The sequence below is a fragment of the Solanum pennellii genome, chromosome 8, assembly GCF_001406875.1.
Source record: "Solanum pennellii chromosome 8, SPENNV200".
Classification (NCBI taxonomy): Eukaryota; Viridiplantae; Streptophyta; class Magnoliopsida; order Solanales; family Solanaceae; genus Solanum; species Solanum pennellii.
The window spans coordinates 41,977,204-41,999,237 of NC_028644.1; the positions used below are offsets into that span (position 1 = coordinate 41,977,204).

At 35.7% G+C, this 22,034-nt stretch overlaps 1 protein-coding gene across 1 annotated transcript in view; it reads left to right on the forward strand.

Annotated features, from left to right (window-relative positions):
- Nucleotides 1-218: 218 nt before the first annotated feature.
- Nucleotides 219-22,034, forward strand: part of LOC114078421 (T-complex protein 1 subunit beta-like) — a 36,112-nt gene continuing 14,296 nt past the window's right edge. Inside the window, exon 1 of the mRNA XM_027919284.1 lies at nucleotides 219-348. Coding sequence (XP_027775085.1) covers nucleotides 219-348 — 130 coding nt within the window. The remainder of the gene's footprint in view (nucleotides 349-22,034) is intronic.

The following is a 22,034-nucleotide window of genomic DNA, read 5'->3' on the forward strand; positions in this document are numbered from 1 at the left end:
ATTCACCAGTTTGAATATATGAAAAATCCTCCTGGGGGTTACACCGTCCATCTACCTCTAGTGTACTATGCTATCTATGCCTCCACTCTAATGAAAATTGCTGCAGAAACAGAAAAATAAAGAGAGCATAGAGGACACTTGCATCCTCATTTGAACCTTTAGATACAATCATTGTGTGGGGTGAATTTATGAACATCTTTGAGGAAACAATCATTACGATGCTACATGGACCAGAGTATATTACACCAGCTTTTGTAGGACTTTTTGAAGGAAAACACCACGCTATCATGAGTGAATCAGATATCGAGGATCCTACTTTGCAAGAGCGCATCCTGCGTTGGATTGCCGGTTAGATTACCACAGAAAGGGAAGCAGTAGAATGGGTTTCTGACCCACATGTTCCAATTACGAAGAAATCCCTCACCTTTCTTGCCAAGATGTGGTTTTTAATAGTTCGAGCTCTGTTGTGACCCACAACAAATGATAATACACTGTCTCCATCATTAGCAATATTGGTTCATTGGTTGCCTGCCTCATGGATGGTTACCTTGTGAATGCATGTCGGATTATTGCCATAGAGATGAGAGATAGAGCGTGAATGAGTGAGCAGGTTTGTCATTTGCCTGTTTGAGAGGGAAACTTTGTTTGTAGGCGAACATTCCTCCAAATATGTTGGTGGATAAACAGGTTGAGGCACCCAAGATCACTGCAGCTACAATAATCTAGGATGTCAAAAATCCTCTTTTTGATAGAAAATAAGGAGTACTGGGACCATTAGCGGTAGTACCTCACACTCTAGTAGTCATCCCACAGGTTGCATGCCAAACTAAGAAGGGTGAGCCATCACAACCAACTTTAGGAGCAACATCGTCGCTACTTGCTTTACACTATCAGGCTACACGTATTTATATCACTCTTCCCACTTTATTCCTTAAAAGGTTTGTTGCAGATTAACTTTGGTTGACCAAATTTTCAACCGAATGTCCCAGCTCACATAGGGAAATGTGTTAGCTGCAGAGAAGTTTATAAAAGATGAAATGCAGAAGGAGCTTATTGTTTTAAAACACAGAATGGATGGCTTCTAGACCAGTTTCCGAACACAGTTGCACGCTGTCAGATCAAGCAAGAATGAAGAGTTCCAAAAGCAGTTAGCTGAAATATTATACTAAGTTGTTAAAGTAGCTAAAAAGCTGGTAGAGGTGCCCACTCAAGTCTTGGTGAAATCATTAATGAATATATTTGATGTGAAGACTACTACTCAGTCTCTTGATTATATATAGGGGGACTCCCTATTGTCAAATCCGGCAAGAGAAAGAAAAATGTTGGAGAACCGGCAAGAGAAAGAAAAATATTGGAGAATATGATGATGAGCTACCGGTTGACCTTTCCATAGAGGAAAAAAGGCAACACAAGAAAGCTCGTAGGGAATCAAGGAAGGAATCTAGAGAAAAAGAAGCACTTGAGCAACAACAATGAGATGTAGTGTTAGTAGGAGCTACTAGTAGCGGAGTTCCTGTCAAGGTGGGCGGTAGCCAGCCTGATCATGCGCCAGTTACTGAGAGTACACCCATTGATAAGGGTGTTGACGCTGATCTGACTATCGGCACCTAGAGCCCCACATGTATGACTCCTCATCATAGAACTCTTTTCTTTTCATTATTTACTTTTAGGTCAAAGTATTTTGTTTAGGGAGGGGTGGTGTGAAACTTGACATTCTAGTTATTAGGATCAATGGAAGTTTACTCTGTGTTTACTATGAAAATTCTTATGGTGTTGTGTTTGTGTTGGTGTTTTGAGTTGAGTAACATCTTCTTTGTGTGTAATGATTACCTTTATTTGAGATTCGACAGTTATGATCTTTAGATGACATGTTAGATACTTACATGTTGAACACTACTAGTCTGATCAAAGAATTGATTAACTAAGAAACTCGAGAATTTAGTCCTGTGTCATGTGTGTGTGAGGTTTTCTCAAAGTCTAAAACTAAGAGTAAAAACTAGAACTTACCCTAGTAGTCTTGCTTAAATTTGACAATAACAAGATCCGAAATGATCTGTAGGGCATTGTTTAATCTATTAAAAAGCGAAAAATAAAACAACCAAATAAAAATCTTATCACTTCAATTCGATTTGATCCTGAAAACAGTCTTTGTTTTTAGCTAGAAAATATCAGATCCTTTGGTCTCCGAAGATACGATGTCAGATCTCAGGCAAAAAACCAAAGTTTGGGATGAACGCAATCCGCGAAAAAAGAACAACTGAAAAAGAAGGTTCAAACAGTGAGCTAAGTGCATATTAAAGAAATTGTGAAGAAAGCAAAAAACAGAAGAATAAAATAAACTGAAAAAGCAAAACATCACATCTGGATGTGCTGAAATGATGAAAAAGAGGAAATCACTCATAACAGAGTTGTTTGCAAATGAAATTTGGAAACTCAATGAACTTGTCACTCACAAACACATATATCCATTTCCTAGCATGTGCCTATGTTATAAGCCGATAAAGTGCTACACTGATTCTATTACAATTGTTTGAATAATAGTGCGTAGAAATCAAAGGCAAGCCTATGGTAGTTTGTGTTAGAGTTAGAAGTTATTTGAGAATGTGAACATAGAACTTAGTCCCAATTATCATGAGTGAGGGTCTTCTTTGGTGTGAGGACACATTGATTGCACTTGAGAGTAAATTGTGTCAACTAATAGTTCACAAGCAAAAGCATGACCGATTATGAGTAATGAGATGTCATATATTGATCCTTGCATGTTAGATTCATTGTTTTGGTTAAAAATTGTTCTTGAGATGGATGTTGCATAAGCTCAAAAGTGTTTGAATGATTTGAGGGTTGAATATCTTTTTTTGTAATGACTTGAGGACAAGTAATGGTCCTAAGTTGAGGGTGTTGATGAACCGCAAAATCATGTCACTTCTAATGCTTGAAAACTAAGAATTTAAACTAGAATTCATTGTATTTATGTGGATATAAAACGTTTGGAAGTGTTTGTACATATGAAACAATTGGAAGGGAAAGAAGATAAAAAACATGAAAATACAAGATGAAATCTGAAGTGCTGGCAAATCAAGTGAAGATCACAAATGCCTTGACGGGATGTGAATCTCAAGACGGATCATGATAGAATCTGTGGTACAATTTCCAGTAGTCTAGAATTGATGACCCAAACTTGGAATATATTAAGTGAAGACCACGGACACTTAAATAAACTGTTCTATCTTCAATAATCTGTAGTTTTGTTTGTGATGAAACTTTCTATATGAAAGCATTGAAGACCCAAAGTTGGGGAGTTATATGTGAAGACCACGAAAATCTAGATGGACAATAGTCTCTTTAATGACCCGTGATGTTGTCCGAGCTGCAACTTTTACCATGATGGTAAGGAAGACCCAAACTTGGGGCGTTCTAAATGAAGAGTACGGATACCCATATAGATCGTGGTCTCATAAACAGTTTGTGGTGTTGTCCGTTATGTAATTTATAGTGTGTAGTCATTTAAGAACCAAGATTGGGAATTATAAGTGAACACCACGAAGGGATTCATGGGCGGTGAAGCCCTTGACAGGTCGTGGAGGGAAACTTGATGTGTCCAACAGTTCAATCCTACTTCGGGTAGGTATTTTTAATTTTATATCTTATCTTACCTTTAACGAGGAACAAGTTTTCATTATTCTTTGATTTGTTTTTTGACAACATTGAATCAAGTTTGAATTTTTGATTTTCGCTTCTTACCTTATCTAAGTAGCTTGTTATTTGATTATTTTCATAAGTACTTTCTCAACATGTTTTAATTTTAGTTTTCTAAATGTTTATGTGAAATCACGAGTGGCTAAATTCCAAAACTGACTTTGTGGAATCTATGACGTAAACCAAAGTTTAAATTCATAAAATGAGTGATAGGTGATTTATATTTGCAAATTACAATCTATCATTCATTATTAATGTATTCATATAAGTGCATGCATTGGAGTGAGTCTGTATCTATTATTAGTTCGAGAGAAAAATAATAATTAGGAAAAAGCTCAATTAATCGGAAGAAATGGAGTCAAAGTTTGAGCGAAAATAACTTTAACACCATTGTAAAAGAGAATAGAACTAGTAACACTCTAGGACCGAGAGGATTTGAGTGAACATTATCTTATTAGTCTAAGAAGTATCAGATATATGTAACTTTTCTGTATTTTGTTAAGATGAATTCCATGAAAATCAACTACAGAAGAACATTAGGTGTAACGTTTGTAGCACCTCTAAAACGACATAGGTTAAACAAGATACTAACACGTGTGTCATAGGTTCTAAAGTCCTAAAATGGTTTATAATGACATTTATAGGCAATATATTAAGTTTGTTGATGTTTTGAGGTAAAACGTCCAAGAACGTCCATGACGTTCAAAAGGTTTTCCTTGAAACGTGCTTGTGTGCCTTAGTGTAAAAAAACCCTAAAAATGGATATGCTAAGTAATGCTTAATGTGTCTAGAATGTCAACGATTAGACCAGGTCCACACGGATTGATGCGCGTAGAAATAGACCTTGGAACCCTTTCTACATCCAAACCAACTAATTTTAGGAGTTACTTGAGCTAGGAAAGATTGGGTCAAACCAATTAGGGCTCTCGAATACGAAGATTTACTTGAAGGAGTCTTTACTGCACTTAAAAAGGGAAAATCTTTGGTTTAGAGGGTCTAGGGGTAAAATTGTCTTTTTCCAAGCTAAGGGTAGTATCGTAATTACCCTAAATATATACTTAATTATTTAATTAATTCGGTGAAGGGTCATTTTGGGGAGAGAGGGCCGAAATTAGGCTCTTGAAGTGAAGTCTTGCTCCACCCGAGTTCGAACCTAGGTGGAAGCAATGAATTAAATTATTTTTAATTTAAGTTGGTAAATTAATGTAATTAATGTATATTTATTATTTATTGGCTGATTTAAAATAATTGAAAATCAGAATTTTAATAATTAAATAAAACCTTATTTGACTATGTCCTAAACTAGATTTTTAAGCCTAAGAAAACTCTTCTCTCCCACGCTCATCTCTCTCTCTCACGTCTCTATCACTCTAACTAACATTTTCTTATGCCAAATAACGTACAAAAACAGTAGGTAAACCAAATTTCTTCATACTTGAAGAACTCACAACGAAATTTATAAACAAACAACTAATCAAACACGTATGGCAAATAGAGGATTTTTCCTTCAAGTTGGTGTGGAAGCTCTTGGATTTTGATGTGTGTTTTGAGGGGTTCTTTGGGCAGAAAGTCGAGGTTTGAACGTCAAAAAGTTATAGGTTCTCTTATCTCTTGGTCCGTTTCCCATGAGACCCCTTAAGGTTAAGAATATTCAATGCGGAAAACTAGTATTGTTCCCCGTTGCATGTCCTTGTCACTATCTCCAATTGAATCATAGGTTGGTTATGTTTGTTTGTAGAAAACTAGAGATGAAACGTGTTTTCGTGATGATTATGTGTTTATATGTATGTTTGAAATTATGTGAATTATGTTGATGTTTTCAAAAATGTAATTATGTGTGTGTTGACGTGGCTATTGTTCATCGTTTCGGACTTGAAATGGCATGATAGTTCTTTATATTTCATGTACACATGTTGATGTAAATGTGATGTTCATATGAGTTGAAATGTTACTTACTTGAGGGATAATCTCTTGTCTAAACGAATCCATGAAAAGACACCTAAAAACGTTATAAATGAACTACCAAATTACCCTAAGAACTAAGGTGTATCTTGATGAAAGGATGCTGAAAATTAAAAGAAATTTTCCAGCTTCTAGTGATGAGTTTTTGTCAGCAAAGAGGGTTCAAAATGTTGAAAAAAATGAATCAAAACTAGTGAGGTCATGGAGGATTGAACCCGTGACCTCACCATCTTAAAAATTATGAAAATAAGAAGCAAAAAGAAAAGTGGTGAAGGGATTCGAAACATGGTCTGGACTGGAAAATGTAACTTAAAAGAAGAAAATAAGGAATGAGAGGAGTGGGATTCGAACCCACCACCTCTCAATCAGATTTAAGGAGGAGAATAAAAGGAAAATAAAGGGGAAGGCGTGTGGGAATGGAATCCACGACCTCTTAGGCATATTAAGGAGGAGAATAAAAGATAAATAAAGGGGGAGGCTTGTGGGAATAGAACCCATGACCTCTTAAGCAGATTAAGGAGGTGAATAGAAGAAAAATAAAGGGGGAGGCGTGTGGGAATCGAACCCACGACCTCCTAGGCAGATTTAAGGAGAAAAATTAAAAGAAATTAAAGTGGGAATGTGGGGGTTCGAACCCACATCCCCTCGGCCAAAGGAGAGAAATTTAAAGGCAATAAAAATAAATAGAAAATGAGGTTGTGGGTGTTCGTTCCCACATACTCTTTGTTCCATTAAGCAAAAAATGAAGAGAGAAATTGAGGAAAAAATAAAATGAAGGCATTCGGGCTTGAACTTGGGTCCCCTAGCCGTATGCATAAAACCGAAATGAATAAAAAGAAATGTAAGTGTTGTTAAAGAGATTTGTAAACCGGCTTCCATTGCCCGAATTCCGTATTGAGACATCACTCATACATTAATTAAATGTTCAAGAATAATGTTGCCTACTTAGATCAAAATCGAGATCTTGGCATACATACAAGATGCATAAGTCTTGTACTACATAATCTTAGGAAGATATGAGTCACTCAAACGAACTATGAATGAAGCCTTATGACTTGTACGTATAGACCCATAAGTCTAGCATACATTTAAAAGTAAGTGAACCTAAAATGTATGTAATGAAATGATGAAACCCTTAAAGGGTTAAGTACAAGTGTGAAATACACTAAATGGCCAAGTGCATTGGCATATGATGAAATGATAATACCCTAGAAGGGTTAAGTAAGGGTGTGAAACACACAAAATGGCCAAGTGCATTGGCATATGATGAAACGAACATTCACGTAAAAAGGGGTGAGTATCTATGAAGAGAAAATGTACTAATTATAATGAATGTGGTGACAACATGATATGAGGCTAATGTAAATAATGAGAGCAATCTCAAATGAGCCTAAGTAAATGTTACCAAAACGTACTCACATATGAGAGTGTGAATTTAATGAAGAGACTAGTCTCTATTGACACTCTAATGAAAGTATTGAGATTAACACACTTAATACTAATGATAAGATGAGAAATAATCTATTGAGCTATGATGTCCTCATACTAGAAGCCAACTTCCATGAAGTATGAGTTGAATATAATGGAACTTTATATTGAGCACCGATAGACTCGCTATGAGTGGTGATGCCATCTTTTGGGAAGGGTGGAGGTTCATGTAACTCTCATGAGATGAGGCTATTCGGTATGCCGGGTATGGGTCTCCTTATATCTCCTAGTCTTCAAACCGATACTGCCAATATAGGGATCTGGAGGGGTTCAACTCCCATTTACGCTAGAGTATTTTAGGTCACTTTGGCCGATGATTCCACCCTTTTTTTGTGTGAGGTTTCATGACACTGGATTTCATGGTGCACACATGATCTATGTCGCTTAAATATAAAGTTCCCAATGAATGAATAAGGCCAGCCTCAAATGATTCACATAATGTAACGAATAATAACAAAGGTGTTAGGATAGGAAAAGCAATAGGTGAATTTTACTCAAGTAATGGCATAGGTCATTCATGGTCATTGCACAATGAACCCGATGAAAGCCTTAAACTACATCCTAGGTATAGTTGGTGTTTACACTGTCCCATGAATGAAATGAAATGAAGTACGTATGAATGAACGAAGCAGACTCTGTGTTTGCTAAAGCAGACTCCCTAGTTAAGGTACCATATGTTGATCCATCATTTTGGGAAGTCTTAATGTCAAGTCCATGATTCCAAGATCTCATCGCATATGAATAAACGATATGATCAACATTATGTGTCATATGAATTATGTTTTTTCTATGTGTACGTTGTTGTTTGCCGTGTGAAAAATGTTAAGTATGATGATGCATGTTACTCTCATGGCATAACATTCCTAAGCCAAATTTGGAAAACTCATAAACTTTCCTAATCTAAATTTTGAAAGCTCACTCACTTTCCTAATCTCAATTTTTCAAGTCCATTGACTTGACCTTCTACAATCATGTTGTTAGGAAAGAGCTATTCTTACTCATGCATGTCCTTGGTGTGTGCTTTCATATTCCCATACATAGTACAAGTCTGTACTATCCCTACACAACTCTACAATTTTTGGTGCAGGCAGAGGTGTACGCTAGAGCTACAGGTTCACGCTGAAACTATCTAGACGTAGAGCATTTATCCTGACGTGGTAGGCGCTCATATTTCGAGGATGATTGCCCATTATATTCTATCTTAGTTATATTATAAAGCTAGTGGAGTATGTTCCACTAGCGTTTCTTTCCGCTTTTGTTCAGACATTGTATTGGTGCCATTTTGGCAAGTATACAATTAATGATATATTAAACTATTTCTTTCATTTGATGATCTTAATTTTAGATGGTTGATGGTGAACAATTATCCATCAAATAGAATGATTAGTATGTATGTTAAGAAACAAAAAGTTTCAAATTTTTGCTATAATTAACCTAGACAAAATAATAATGACATAAGTAGGCTTCTCTGCGACCTCTGAGAGGTCAACGACGCTGGTCTCATATATGGTCTAGACTCCGATCAGTATCAAGTTTGTATCAGAGCACTAGGTTAAATTCTAAGGATAATAAGTTCACATCAACCACATCTAGTAGTTTCTATGTCATGGTAGTGAAAGGCACCACTATCCTGGATTAGAGACTGCATGATGCTTAGGAAAATTTCCCTACTTTTAATCTTATCTTGCCTTCTCTAATGTTGGAATTGTTGGTTTTAAGAGCGTACCTAACATCAACTCCAGATGTTCTCAGAATATAAATATAAGGATAAAAGCTGGCGGGGAGATTGGAGGAGCGGCTACTGGGGTAATTCCAATTTCTCCCCAGATTCCAGCTGTTGGAATAGAGATGCCTGTTAACTCAACTGGGTTGACAGATGGAGAAGTAAGGACAACATTGGTACAGATGGCCCAAGCTATCACTTTACAAGCTCAGGCTATCAGGTTTGATTGAAGTTGAGAAGTCAGAGTTGGTCCTGGTAGAAGTTGTGGAAGGATAGCAGATCCTTAGCAGTTGGTCCTATTACTTGGGGTATTTTAAAAATGGTTTTTATAGGGAGGTTCTTTCCCTGATAAATGAAGGAGTCGAAGGTTAAGGAATTAATCAACCTTAACCAGCGCTCGATGTCAGTCAGGGATTACTCCCTGAGGTTCGAAAGACTTTACCGCCCTGGAGAGTCCACCTTGTAGGAAGTGTTGCATACTGCATGGGGGAGAATGCATGATGGACTCGAACACTTGTTACAGTTGTAGCAAACCGGGTCGCTTGATGAAGGATTGTTCGAATAGGAGATGTCAAGAACAAGGGAAGGAGAGAGTTCAACCTAATTGTCCAAGTGAAGAGGCTCCAATGAGGCAACGATTCTTTGCACTCAAGTCTAGGGGTTTAAGGGAAGGCACCTCTGGTGAAGTCTCGGTTGCGTAGCCTTAATTAGTCTTTCATGTATTTGATTGTGTATGGTGTTTATGCACTAGTATGAGGTTAATTTGTTTAATTCATCAAGTTGGTTACTGATTTGTATGACTTACATATTTACTTAGGTTGTATGCTTTGATGATACTAGTTTAGGAAAGAGTTCCTTAGTTTATTAATGTGAAGCTACTAGTATGTTTCAAGGATGTGCACCATCATGTAATATGTGAATCAGATATTCACCAATGGGGAGTATTGAATTACCTATGTATGCATACATTCTATAGATTAATTACCTATTGTTAGTAAAGAATAGTTTCATTCGGGGACAAATGTTCCTAAGGGGGCGATAATGTAACAACCCTAAAAATGGATATGCTAAGTAATGCTTAATGTGTCTAGAATGCCAACGATTAGATTGGGTTCACACGGATTGATGCGCGTATAACCAGACCTCGGAACCCTTTCTATATCCAAGCCAACTAACTTGAGGAGTTATTTAAGCTAGGAAAGGTTGGGTCCAACCATGTAGGGCTCTCGAATAACAAGATTTACTTGGAAGAGTCTTTAGTAGACTTAAAAAGGGAAAATCTTTTGTTTGGAGGGTCTAGGGGTAAAATCGTCTTTTTCCAGGCTAAGGGTAGTATCTTAATTACCCTAAATATATAATTAATTATTTAATTAATTAGGTGGAGGGGAATTTTGGGGAGAAAGGGCCTAAATTAGTCTCTTGAAGTGAAGTCTTGCTCCACCCGGGTTCGAACCTAGGTGGAAGCAATGAATCAAATTATTTTTAATTTAAGTTGGTAAATTAATGTAATTAATTTATATTTATTATTTATTAGATGATTCAAAATAAAAGGAAATCATATTGTTAATAATGAAATAAAACCTTATTTGACTACGTCTAAAACTAGACTCCTAAGCCTAAGAAAACTCTTCTCTCCCACGCTCATCTCTCTCTCTCACGTCTCGATCACTCTCACTCACATTTTTCTCTTCCAAATGACGTACAAAAACAGTAGTTAAACCAAGTTCTTCACACTTGAAGTACTTACAACCAAAATTATAAACAAACAACTAATCAAACACGTTAGGCAAATAGAGAATTTTTCCGTCAAGTTGGTGTTGAAGCTCTTGGATTAGGACGTGTGTTTGGAGTTTTTCTTTCGGCAACAAGTCGAGGTCTGAACGTCAAAAAGGTATAGGTTCTCTTCTCTCTTGGTCCCTTTCCCAATAGACACCTTAAGGATCAGAATATTCATTCCGAAAACTAGGATTGTTCGCCGTTGCATGTCCTTGTCACTATCTCCCATTGAATCATAGGTTGGTTATGTTTGCTGGTTAAACTACGGATGAAACGTGTTTTCATGATGATTACATGTTTATATGTATGTTTGGAATTATGTGACTTATTTTGATGTTTCCGAAAATGTAAATACGTGTGTATGTGTGTGTTGCCGTGGCTATTGTTCATGGTTTAGGACTTGAAATGACATGATAGTTCTTTATATTTCATGTACACATGTTGATGTAAATGTGATGTTCAAATCAGCTGAAATGTTACTGATTTGAGGGACAATGTCTTGTCTAAACGAATCCATGAAAACGCACCTAAAACGTTCCAAATGAACTACGAAATTCCCCAATAAACTAAGATGTAACTTGATGAAAGTACGCTGAAAAATTAAAACAAAATTTCCAGCTTGTACTGATGAATTTCGGTCAGCAAAGAGGGTTCAAAATTTAGAAAAAAATGTATTAAAACAAGTGAGGTCATGGAGGATTGAACCCGTGACCTCACCATATTGAAAATCGTGAAAATAAAGAATTAAAAAGAAATGTGGTGAAGTGGATTCGAACCATGGTATTGACTGGAAAATTAACTTAAAAGAAAAAAAAATGTAATGAGAGGTGTGGGGTTCGAACCCACCACCTCCCAATCAGATTTTAGGAGGAGAATAAAAGGAAAATAATGTTGGAGGCGTGTGGGAATCGAACCCACGACCTCTTAGGCAGATTAAGGAGGAGAATAAAAGGAAACTAAAGGGGGAGGCGTGTGGGAATCGAACCCATGACCTCTTAGGCAGATTAAGGAGGTGAATAAAAGACAAAATAAAGGGGGAGGCATGTGGGAATCGAACCCACGACTTTTTAGGCAGATTTAAGGAGAAAAAAATAAAAGAAATTAAAGAGGGGCTGTGGGGGTTCGAACCCAAAACTCCTCGGCCAAAGGAGAGAAATTTAAAGGCAATGAAAAAAAAAGTAAATAAGGTTTTGGGGGTTTAATCCCACATCCTCTTAGTTCCATAAAGCAAAAAATGAAGAGAGAAAGCAAGGGAAAAATAAAATGAAGGCATTGGGGCGCGAACTTGGGTCCCCAGGCCGCAAGTATCAAGACAAAATGAATAAAATCAAATGTAAGTGTCGTTCAAGAGATTTGAAAACCCGGTTCCCTTGCCCAAATTCCGTATTGATACATAAGTCAGACGTGAATTTAATGTTTTAGAATAATGCTGCCTACTTAGATCGAAATCGAGATTTTTGCATACATACAAGATGCATAAGTCTTGTACTGCATAATCATAGGAAGATATGAGTCACTCAAACGAACTATGAATAAAACCTCATGGCTTATATGTGTAGACCCATAAGTCTAGCATACGTTTAAAAGTAAGTGAACCTAAGATGTTTGTAATGAAATGATGAAACCCTAGAAGGGTTAAGTACGAGTGTGAAATACACTAAATGGCCAAGTGCATTGCCATATGATGACATGAACAATGAAATTATGAAATGAACAATGAATTGATGAAATGAACAATGAAATGATAAAACCCTAGAAGGGTTAAGTAAGGGTGTGAAACACATAAAATGGACAAGTGCATTGGCATATGATGAAACGAACATTCATGTAAAAAGGGGTGAGTAGCTATTAAGAGCAAATGTTCTAATGATAATGAATGTGGTGACAACATGATATGAGGCTAATGTAAAAGATGAGAGCAATCTCAAATGAGCCTAAGTAAATATTCTCAAAACATACTCACCTATCAGAGTGTAAAGTTAATGGAGAGAACACATATAAACAATTAAAAACACCTCAAAAAAATTTCAACATACACCAATGACCACAGAATATAGTGATGAATAACAGAACAAAACTTTACTTCTTTTTGTATCTGCCCGAATATGATCGAAAATTATGTAAATGCCTTCAAAAATTAAATAACACACATAAACAATACAGAAAAATGTCTCAAAAATATTTTTACTTGCAGCATTGACCTTAAAATATAGTAACAAATAAGAGAACAACACTTTACTTGTTTTCATACATGCCTGAAAAATGACCTAATATTACGTAAATTTCTAAAATGGCTCAATTATCATGAAACAGACATAAACAATACAAAAAAAAGCCTCATACAAAATTTAAACTTACAACAATGACTTTAGTATATAAAAATGAATAACATATCTAAACTTCACTACTCTTTGTAACTACCCGAATATGACTTAATAATACGTAAATGCCAAAAAAATGAGGAACACACATAACCAATAAAAAATATGCTTCAGAAAAACTTTGACTTGCACCTATGACCTTAGAATATCGTGACGTATAATAGATTACAACTTTACTTCTTTTCGTAACTGTCATAAAATAACTGAATATTATGTAAATATCCTATACGGCTGAAAAATAAAGAAAAACACATAAACAATACAAAAACGCCTCAAAACTTGTTTGACTTGCACAAATGACCTTATAATATGGTGATGAATAATGGAATAAAACATTACTTCTTTTCGTCACCGCCTAAAAAAGGTCTAATATTACGTAAATGCCCCCATAATGGTCGCAAAAATGCAGAAATACATAAATAATACAAAAATGGCTCAAAATTTTTTGACTTCCACCAATGACGTTATCATATCATGAAGAAGATGAAAATAAAATTATATTTCTTGTTGTAAGTATCCGAAAATGGTCGAATAGTACGTAAATGCCCTAAGAATCTAGAAACACATATAAATAATAAAAAATGCCTCAAAATATTTTGAAATTGCACCAAGAACCTTAGAATATCATGAGGAATACGAGAACAAAACTTAAGTTATTTTCGTAAATGGCAGAATATTATATAAATTTCATAAAATGACCATAAAATCAAGTAACATACCTAAAAATAAAAAATAACTCAACAAAATTTCGACTTGCACCAATGACCATAAAATATCATGACGACAAACAAAATAAAACTTCACTTTTCTTTAACTGCTTGAAAATGGTCGAATATTACGTAAATGCCCAAATATAGCCGAAATTCAAGAAACACACATAAACAATACATAAAGCGCCGCAAAATTTTTTGACTTGCATCATTAACCTTATAATATCTTGACGAATAACAAGACAAAACATTAGTTTTTTATTAAATGCCTTAAAATGGTAAAATATTACGTAAATGCATCGAAATGACTGAAAAATTAGGGAACACACATTGAAAATACAAAAAATGCCTTAAAATATTTCCACTTGCACCAATGACCTTAGAATATCATTACGATGAACTGAAAAAAACATTACTCGTAAATGCCTAAAAAGGCAGAATATTTCATAAATGCCCAAAAATTGGAGAAAATCAATAAACCCATATAAACATTACAAAAGATGTCATAAAAGAGTTTTGCAACCGCCAAAAAATTACAGAATATTATGTAAACCCAAAATAGCAATAAAATCAAGAAACCACAAACATTACCAAAAACGACTCAATATTTTTTTTACTTGCACTAATGACCTTAGGATATCTTGAAGAATAATAGAACAAAACATTACTAATTGTTGTTACTGCCTTAAGCTGGTTGAATATTATGTATATGCCCCAAAATAGCCCATAAGTCAAGAAACATACATAAACAATACCAAAAATGCCTTATTTTTTTTGACTTGCACCAATGACCTTAGAATTTCGTAACAAATAACATATGGAAACATTAATTTTTATCGTAACTACTCAAAAATTGATGAATACTACGCAAATGCCAGAAATGGCCAAAAAATAAAGAAACACACATAAACAATAAAAATAACGCCCCAAAATTTGTTTGTATTACACCAATTACCTTTGAGTGTTGTGATGATTAAAAGAATAATATTTAACTTTTTTTGTAACTGCCTGAAAATTTAAAAATATTACTCAATGCCCCCAAAATGGCCGAAAATCAAGAGAGACATACAAGCGAAAAAAAAGACCTCAAATGAATTTTGACTTGCAACCAATCACCTTAGAATATTGTGACGAATAGCTAAATAAAACTCTACTTCTTTCTTTAACTGTTTGAAAATGGCCAAATATTACGTATATGCCAAAATGGCCGAAAGTCATGAAACACACATAAACAATAAAAAAAGGCCTCAAAAGTTTTAGACTTAAACCAATGACTTTAGAGTATCCTGACGAAGAACAAAACAGAACTTTAATTCTTTTTAGGTACTGGCCGAAAATGGTTGAATATTATATAAATGCTCCAAAGTGGCCGAAAAATGAACAAAGACATTCATGACAAAAAGGTCTATTCTCCAAGATAGTCCTCCCTAGTTTGAACAAGGAGGTAGTACTTCCGGTAGCATTGAGGAATCGGGAAATAAATTTGATGGTGGTTTGGGAAACTAGACGGATGATTGTTCGGGAGGCAGTGAAGAGTATGAAAACATCTCTAAAGAAGATGCAACCACATCTCCACCCGCAACAGAACTACAAGTTGATACTGGAGCTCGAACAGAGACATGTCCATCAATGAGAGATGATGAGGTCACTAGAGATGATATAATCGTTCAATATGTTCACCTCTCCTAATTTGACCCAGTAGTGAGACAACAAGGAATTGTGAGCAAGTCAGGGGGATTCAGAAAGAGAACACTCATGCTCGAGAACAGGGTAGTGATTGTAGAAATCCATGCATTTTGAGAAATTTACATGCTGTTCAAGATTCACCAGTTTGAATATATGAAAAATGCTCTTGGGGTTACACCGGCCATCTACCTCTAGTGTTCTATGCTATTTATGCCTCCACTCTAATGAACATTGCTGCAGAAACAGAAAAAATAAAGAGATCATAGAAGATACTTGCATCCACATTTACTCCTTTAGATACAATCATTGTGCGAGGTAAATTTATAAACATCTTTGAGGAAACAATTATTACGATGCTACATGGCCCAGAGAATATTACACCAGCTTTTGTAGGATTTTTTGAAGGAAAACATCACTCTATGATGAGTGAATCGGAGATCGAGGATCCTACTTTACGAGAGCGCATCCTGCAATGGATTGTCGGTTAGATTACCACAAAATGGGACGCAGAAGCATGGGTTTCTGACCCACATGTTCCCATCACGATGAAATCCCTCACCTTTCTAGCCAAGATGTGGTTGTTAATAGTTCGAGCTCTGTTGTGACCCACAACAAATGATAATACACTGTCTCCATCATTAGCATTATTGGTTCATTGGTTGCCTGCCTCATGGATGGTTACCTTTTGAATGCATGTCGGATCATTGCCATAGAGATGAGAGATTGAGCGTGAATGAGTGAGCAGGTTTGTCATTTGCCTGTTTGAGTGGGAAACTTTGTTTGTAGGCGAACATTCCTCCAAATATGTCGGTGGATAAACCATGTTGAGGTACCCAAGATCACTGCAGCTACAATAATCTAGGTTGCCAAAAATCCTCTTTTTGGTAGAAAATTAGGAGCATTGGGACAATTAGCGGTAGTACCTCACACTCTAGTAGTCATCCCACAGGTTGCATGCCAAACTAAGTAGGGTGAGCCATCACAACCAGATTCAGGAGCACCATCGTCGCTACTTGCTTTACACTATCACGCTACACGTATTTATATCACTCTTCCCACTTTATTCCTTAAAAGGTTTTTTGCAGATAAACTTTGGTTGACCAAATTTTCAACCGAATGTCCCAACTCATAAAGGGAAATGTGTTAGCTGCGGAGAAGTTTATAAAAGATGAAAGGCAGAAGGAGCTTACTGTTTTTAAAAACAGAATGGATGGCTTCGAGACCAGTTTCCGAACATAGTTGCGCGCTGTCAGATTAATCAATAATGAAGAGTTCCAAAAAGCAGTTTGCTGAAATATTATACTAAGTTGTTAAAGTAGCTAAAAAGCTGGTAGAGGTGCCCACTCAAGTCTTGGCGAAATCATTAATTAATATATTCGATCTGAAGACTACTACTCAGTCTCTTGATTATATATAGGGGGACTCCCCAATGTAAAATCCGGCAAGAGAAAGAAAATTTTGGAGAACCAACAAGAGAAATAAAAATGTTGGAGAATATGATGATGAGCTACCGGTTTACCTTTCTAGAGAGGAAAAAAGGCAACCCAAGAAATCTCGTAGGGAATCAAGGAAGGAATCTAGAGAAAAAGAACCACTTGAGCAACAACGATAAGATGTAGTGTAAGTTGGAGCTACTAGTAGCGGAGTACCTGTCCAGGTGGGAGGTAGCTAGCCTGATCATGCGCCAGTTACTAGAGTACACCCATTGATAAGGGTGTTGACGCTGATCTGACTACCGGCACCTAGAGCCCCACATGTATGACTCATCATCATAGAACTCTTTTCTTTTCGTTATTTACTTTTAGGTCAAAGTCATTTGTTTGGGGAGGGGTGGTGAGAAACTTGCCATTGTAGTTATTAGGATGAATGGAAGTTTACTCTGTATTTACTATGAAGATTCTTATGGTCTTCTGTTTGTGTTTGTGTGTTGAGTTGAGTGACATCTTATTTGTGTGTAATGATTACCTTTATTTGAGATTCGACAGTTACGATCTTTAGATGACATCTTAGATACTTACATGTTGAACACTACTAGACTGATCAAAGAATTGGTACTAAGAAACTCGAGAATTTAGTCCTGTGTCATGTGTGCGTGAGGTTTTCTCAAAGTCTAAAACTAAGTGTAGAAACTAGAACTTACCCTAGTAGTCTTGCTTAAATTTGACAATAACAAGATAGGAAATAATCAGTAGGGCATTTTTTAATCCATTAAAAAGCAAAAAAAAAACAACCAAATAAAAATCTTTTCACTTCAATTCGATTTGAGCCTTAAAACAATATTTGTTTTAGCTAGAAAATATCATATCCTTTGGTCTCCGAAGATACGATGTCAGATCTCAGCCAAAAATCCAAAGTTTGGGGTGATCGCAATCCAAGAAAAAAGAACAACTGAAAAAGAAGGTTCAAACAGTGAGCTGAGTGCATATTAAAATTTTTTTTGAAGAAAGCAAAAAACAGAAGAAGAAAATAAATTGAAAAAGAAAAAAATCACATCTGGATGTGCTGAAATGAAGAAAAAGAGGGAATCACACATAACAAAGTTGTTTGCAAATGAAATTTGGAAACTCAATGGACTAGTCACTCACAAACACATATATCCATTTCCTAGCATGAGCCTATGTTATAAGCCGATAAAGTGCTACACTGATCCTATTACAATTGTTTGAATAATAGGGTGTACAAATAAAAGGCAAGCCTATGGTAGTTTGTTGTTAGAGTTAGAAGTTATTTGAGAATGTGAGCATAGAAGTTAGTCCCAATTATCATGAGTGAGGGACTTATTTGGAGTGTGGACACATTGATTGCATTTGAGAGTAAATTGTGTCAGCTAATAGTTCACAAGCAAATGCATGAACGATTATGAGTAATGAGATGTCATATATTGATCCTTGCATGTTAGATTCATTGTTTTGGATAAAAATTGTTCTTGAGATGAATTTTGTATAAGCTCAAAAGTGTTTCAATGATTTGAGGGTTGAATATCTTTTTTTGTAATTACTTGAGGACAAGTAATGGTTCTAAGTTGAGGGTGTTGATGAACCGCAAAATCATGTCACTTCTGATGCTTGAAAACTAAGAATTTATACTAGAATCATTGTATTTATGTAGATATAATACGTTTGCAAGTGTTTGTACATATGAAACAATTGGAAGGGAAAGAAGATAAAAAACATGAAAATACAAGATGAAATATGAAGTGCTGGCAAATCAAGTGATGATCACGGATGCCTTGACGGGATGTGAATCTCAAGACAGATCATGATAGAATCTGTGGTACAATTTCCAGTAGTCTAGAATTGATGACCCAAACTTGGAATATATTAAGTGAAGACCAGGGACACTTCAATAGACCGTGCTATCTTCAATAATCTCTAGTTTTGTTTGTGGCGAAACTTTCTATATGAAAGCATTGAAGACCCAAACTTGGGGAGTTTTATGTGAAGACCACGAACATCTAGATGGATAGAAGTCTCTTTAATGGCCCGTGGTGTTGTCGGAGCTGCAACTTCCACCATGATGGTATGGAAGACCAAAACATGGGGCGTTCTAAGTGAAGAGCACGGACACCCATATAGACCGTGATCTCATAAACAATCTTTGGTGTTGTCCGTAATGTATTATATAGTTTGTAGTCATTTAAGAACCAAGTTTGGGAGTTCTAAGTGAACACAACAAAGGGATTCATGGGCGGTGAAGCCCTTGACGGGTCGTGGAGGGAAACTTGAAGTGTACAACAATTCAATCGTACTTCGAGTAGGACTCTTTTAAAAACACATTATTTGAACTAATTAAGGTGTTTTTAATTTTATATCTTATCTTACCTTTAACGACGAACAAGTTTTCATTATTCTTTGTTTTGTTTTTTGACAACATTGAATCAAGTTTGAATTTTGGATTTTCGCTTCTTACATTATCTAAGTAGCTTGTTATTTGATTATTTTCATAAGTACTTTGTCAACATGTTTTAATTTTATTTTTCTAAATGTCTATGTGAAATCACGAGTGGCTAAATACCAAAACTGACTTTGTGGAATCTATGACGTAAACCAAAGTATAAATTCATAAAATGAGTGATAGGTGATTTATATTTGCAAATTACAATCTATCTTTCATTATTAATGTATTCATATAAGTGCATGCATTGGAGTGAGTCTGTATCTATTATTAGATCGAGAGAAAAATAATAATTAGGAAAAAGCTCAATTAATCGGAAGAAATGGAGTCAAAGTTTGAGTTCGAGCGAAATGAACTTTAACAGCATTGTAAAAGAGAATAGAAGTAGTAACACTCTAGGACCGAGAGTACTTGAGTGAACATTATCTTATGATACTAAGAAGTATCAGATATATCTAACTTTTCTGTATTTTGTTGAGATGAATTGCATGAAAATCAACTACAAAAGAACATTAGGGGTAACGTTTGTAGCACCTCTAAAATGACATAGGTTAAACAAGATACTAACACGTGTGTCATAGGTTAAACAAGATACTAACACGTGTGTCATAGGTTTAGAGGGTCTAGGGGTAAAATGGTCTTTTTCCAATCTAAAGGTAGTATCGTAATTACCCTAAATATATACTTAATTATTTAATTAATACAGTGAAGGGTCATTTTGGGGAGAGAGGGCCAAAATTGGGCTCTTGAAGTGAGTCTTGCTCCACCCGAGTTCGAACCTAGGTGGAAGCAATGAATTTAATTATTTTTAATTTAAGTTGGTAATTTAATGTAATTAATTTATATTTATTATTTATTATCTGATTTAAAATAATAGAATATCAGATCTTTAATAATTAAATAAAAACTTATTTTACTAAGTCTTAAACTAGACTTTTAAGCCTAACAAACAACTAATCAAACACGTATGGCAAATAGAGGGTTTTTCCGTCAAGTTGGTGTGGAAGCTCTTGGATTTTGATGTGTGTTTTGAGGGGTTCTTTGGGCAGAAAGTCGAGGTTTGAACGTCAAAAATGTATGGGTTCTCTTATCTCTTGGTCCCTTTCCCATGAGACTCCATAAGGTTAAGAATATTCATTGCGGAAACTAGGATTGTTCCCCGTTGCATGTCCTTGTCACTATATCCCATTGAATCATAGGTTGGTTATGTTTGTTGGTAGAAAACTAGAGATGAAATGTGTTTTCGTGATGATTATGTGTTTATATGTATGTTTGAAATAATGTGAATTATGTTAATGTTTCCGAAAATGTAATTATGCGTGTGTTGACATGGCTAGTGTTAATCGTTTCGGACTTGAAATGGCATGATAGTTCTTTATATTTCATGTACACATGTTGATGTAAATGTGATGTTCATATGAGTTCAAATGTTACTTACTTGAGGGATAATCTCTTGTCTAAACGAATCCATGAAAACACAACTAAAAACGTTCTAAATGAACTACGAAATTACCCTAAGAACTAAGGTGTAACTTGATGAAAGGATGCTGAAAATTAAAAGAAAATTTCCAGCTTCTAGTGATGAATTTTGGTCAGCAAAGAGGGTTCAAAATGTTGAAAAAATGAATTAAAACAAGTGAGGTCATGGAGGATTGAACCCGTGACCTCACCATCTTAAAAATCATGAAAATAAGAAGTAAAAAGAAATGTGGTGAAGGGGATTCAAACCATGGTATGGACTGGAAAATGTAACTTAAAAGAAAAAATTAAGGAATGAGAGGAGTGGGATTTGAACCCACCACCTCTCAATCAGATTTAAGGAGGAGAATAAAATGAAAATAGAGGGGGAGGCGTGTGGGAATCGAACCCACGACCTCTTAGGCATATTAAGGAGGATAATAAAAGAAAACTATAGGGGGAGGATTGTGGGAATCGAACCCACGACTTCCTAGGCAGATTTAAGGAGAAAAATTAAAAGAAATTAAAGAGGGAATGTGGCGGTTCGAACCCACATCCCCTCGGCCAAAAGAGAGAGATTTAAAGGCAATGAAAATAAATAGAAAATGAGGTTGTGGGTGTTCGTTCCCACACCCTCTTTGTTCCATTAAGCAAAAAATGAAGAGAGAAATAAAGGGAAAAATAAAATGAAGGCATTGGGGCTCGAACTTGGGTCCCCAAGCCGTATGGATAAAACCAAAATGAATAAAAATAAATGTAAGTGTTGTTCAAGAGATTTGTAAACCGGCTTCCCTTGCCTAAATTCCGTATTGAGACATCAGTCATACATGAATTAAATGTTCAAGAATAATGTTGCCTACTTAGATCGAAATCGAGATCTTGGCATACATACAAGATGCATAAGTCTTGTACTACATAATCTTAGGAAGATATGAGTCACTCAAACGAACAATGAATGAAGCCTCATGACTTGTATGTATAGACCCATTAGTCTAGCATACATTTAAAAGTAAGTGAACCTAATATGTATGTAATGAAATGATGAAACCCGTAAAGGGTTAAGTACGAGTGTGAAATACACTAAATGGCCAAGTGCATTGGCATATGATGAAATGATAAAACCCTAGAAGGGTTAAGTAAGGGTGTGAAACACACAAAATGGCCAAGTGCATTGGCATATGATGAAACGAACATTCACGTAAAAAGGGGTGAGTATCTATGAAGAGCAAATGTACTAATCATAATGAATGTGGTGACAAC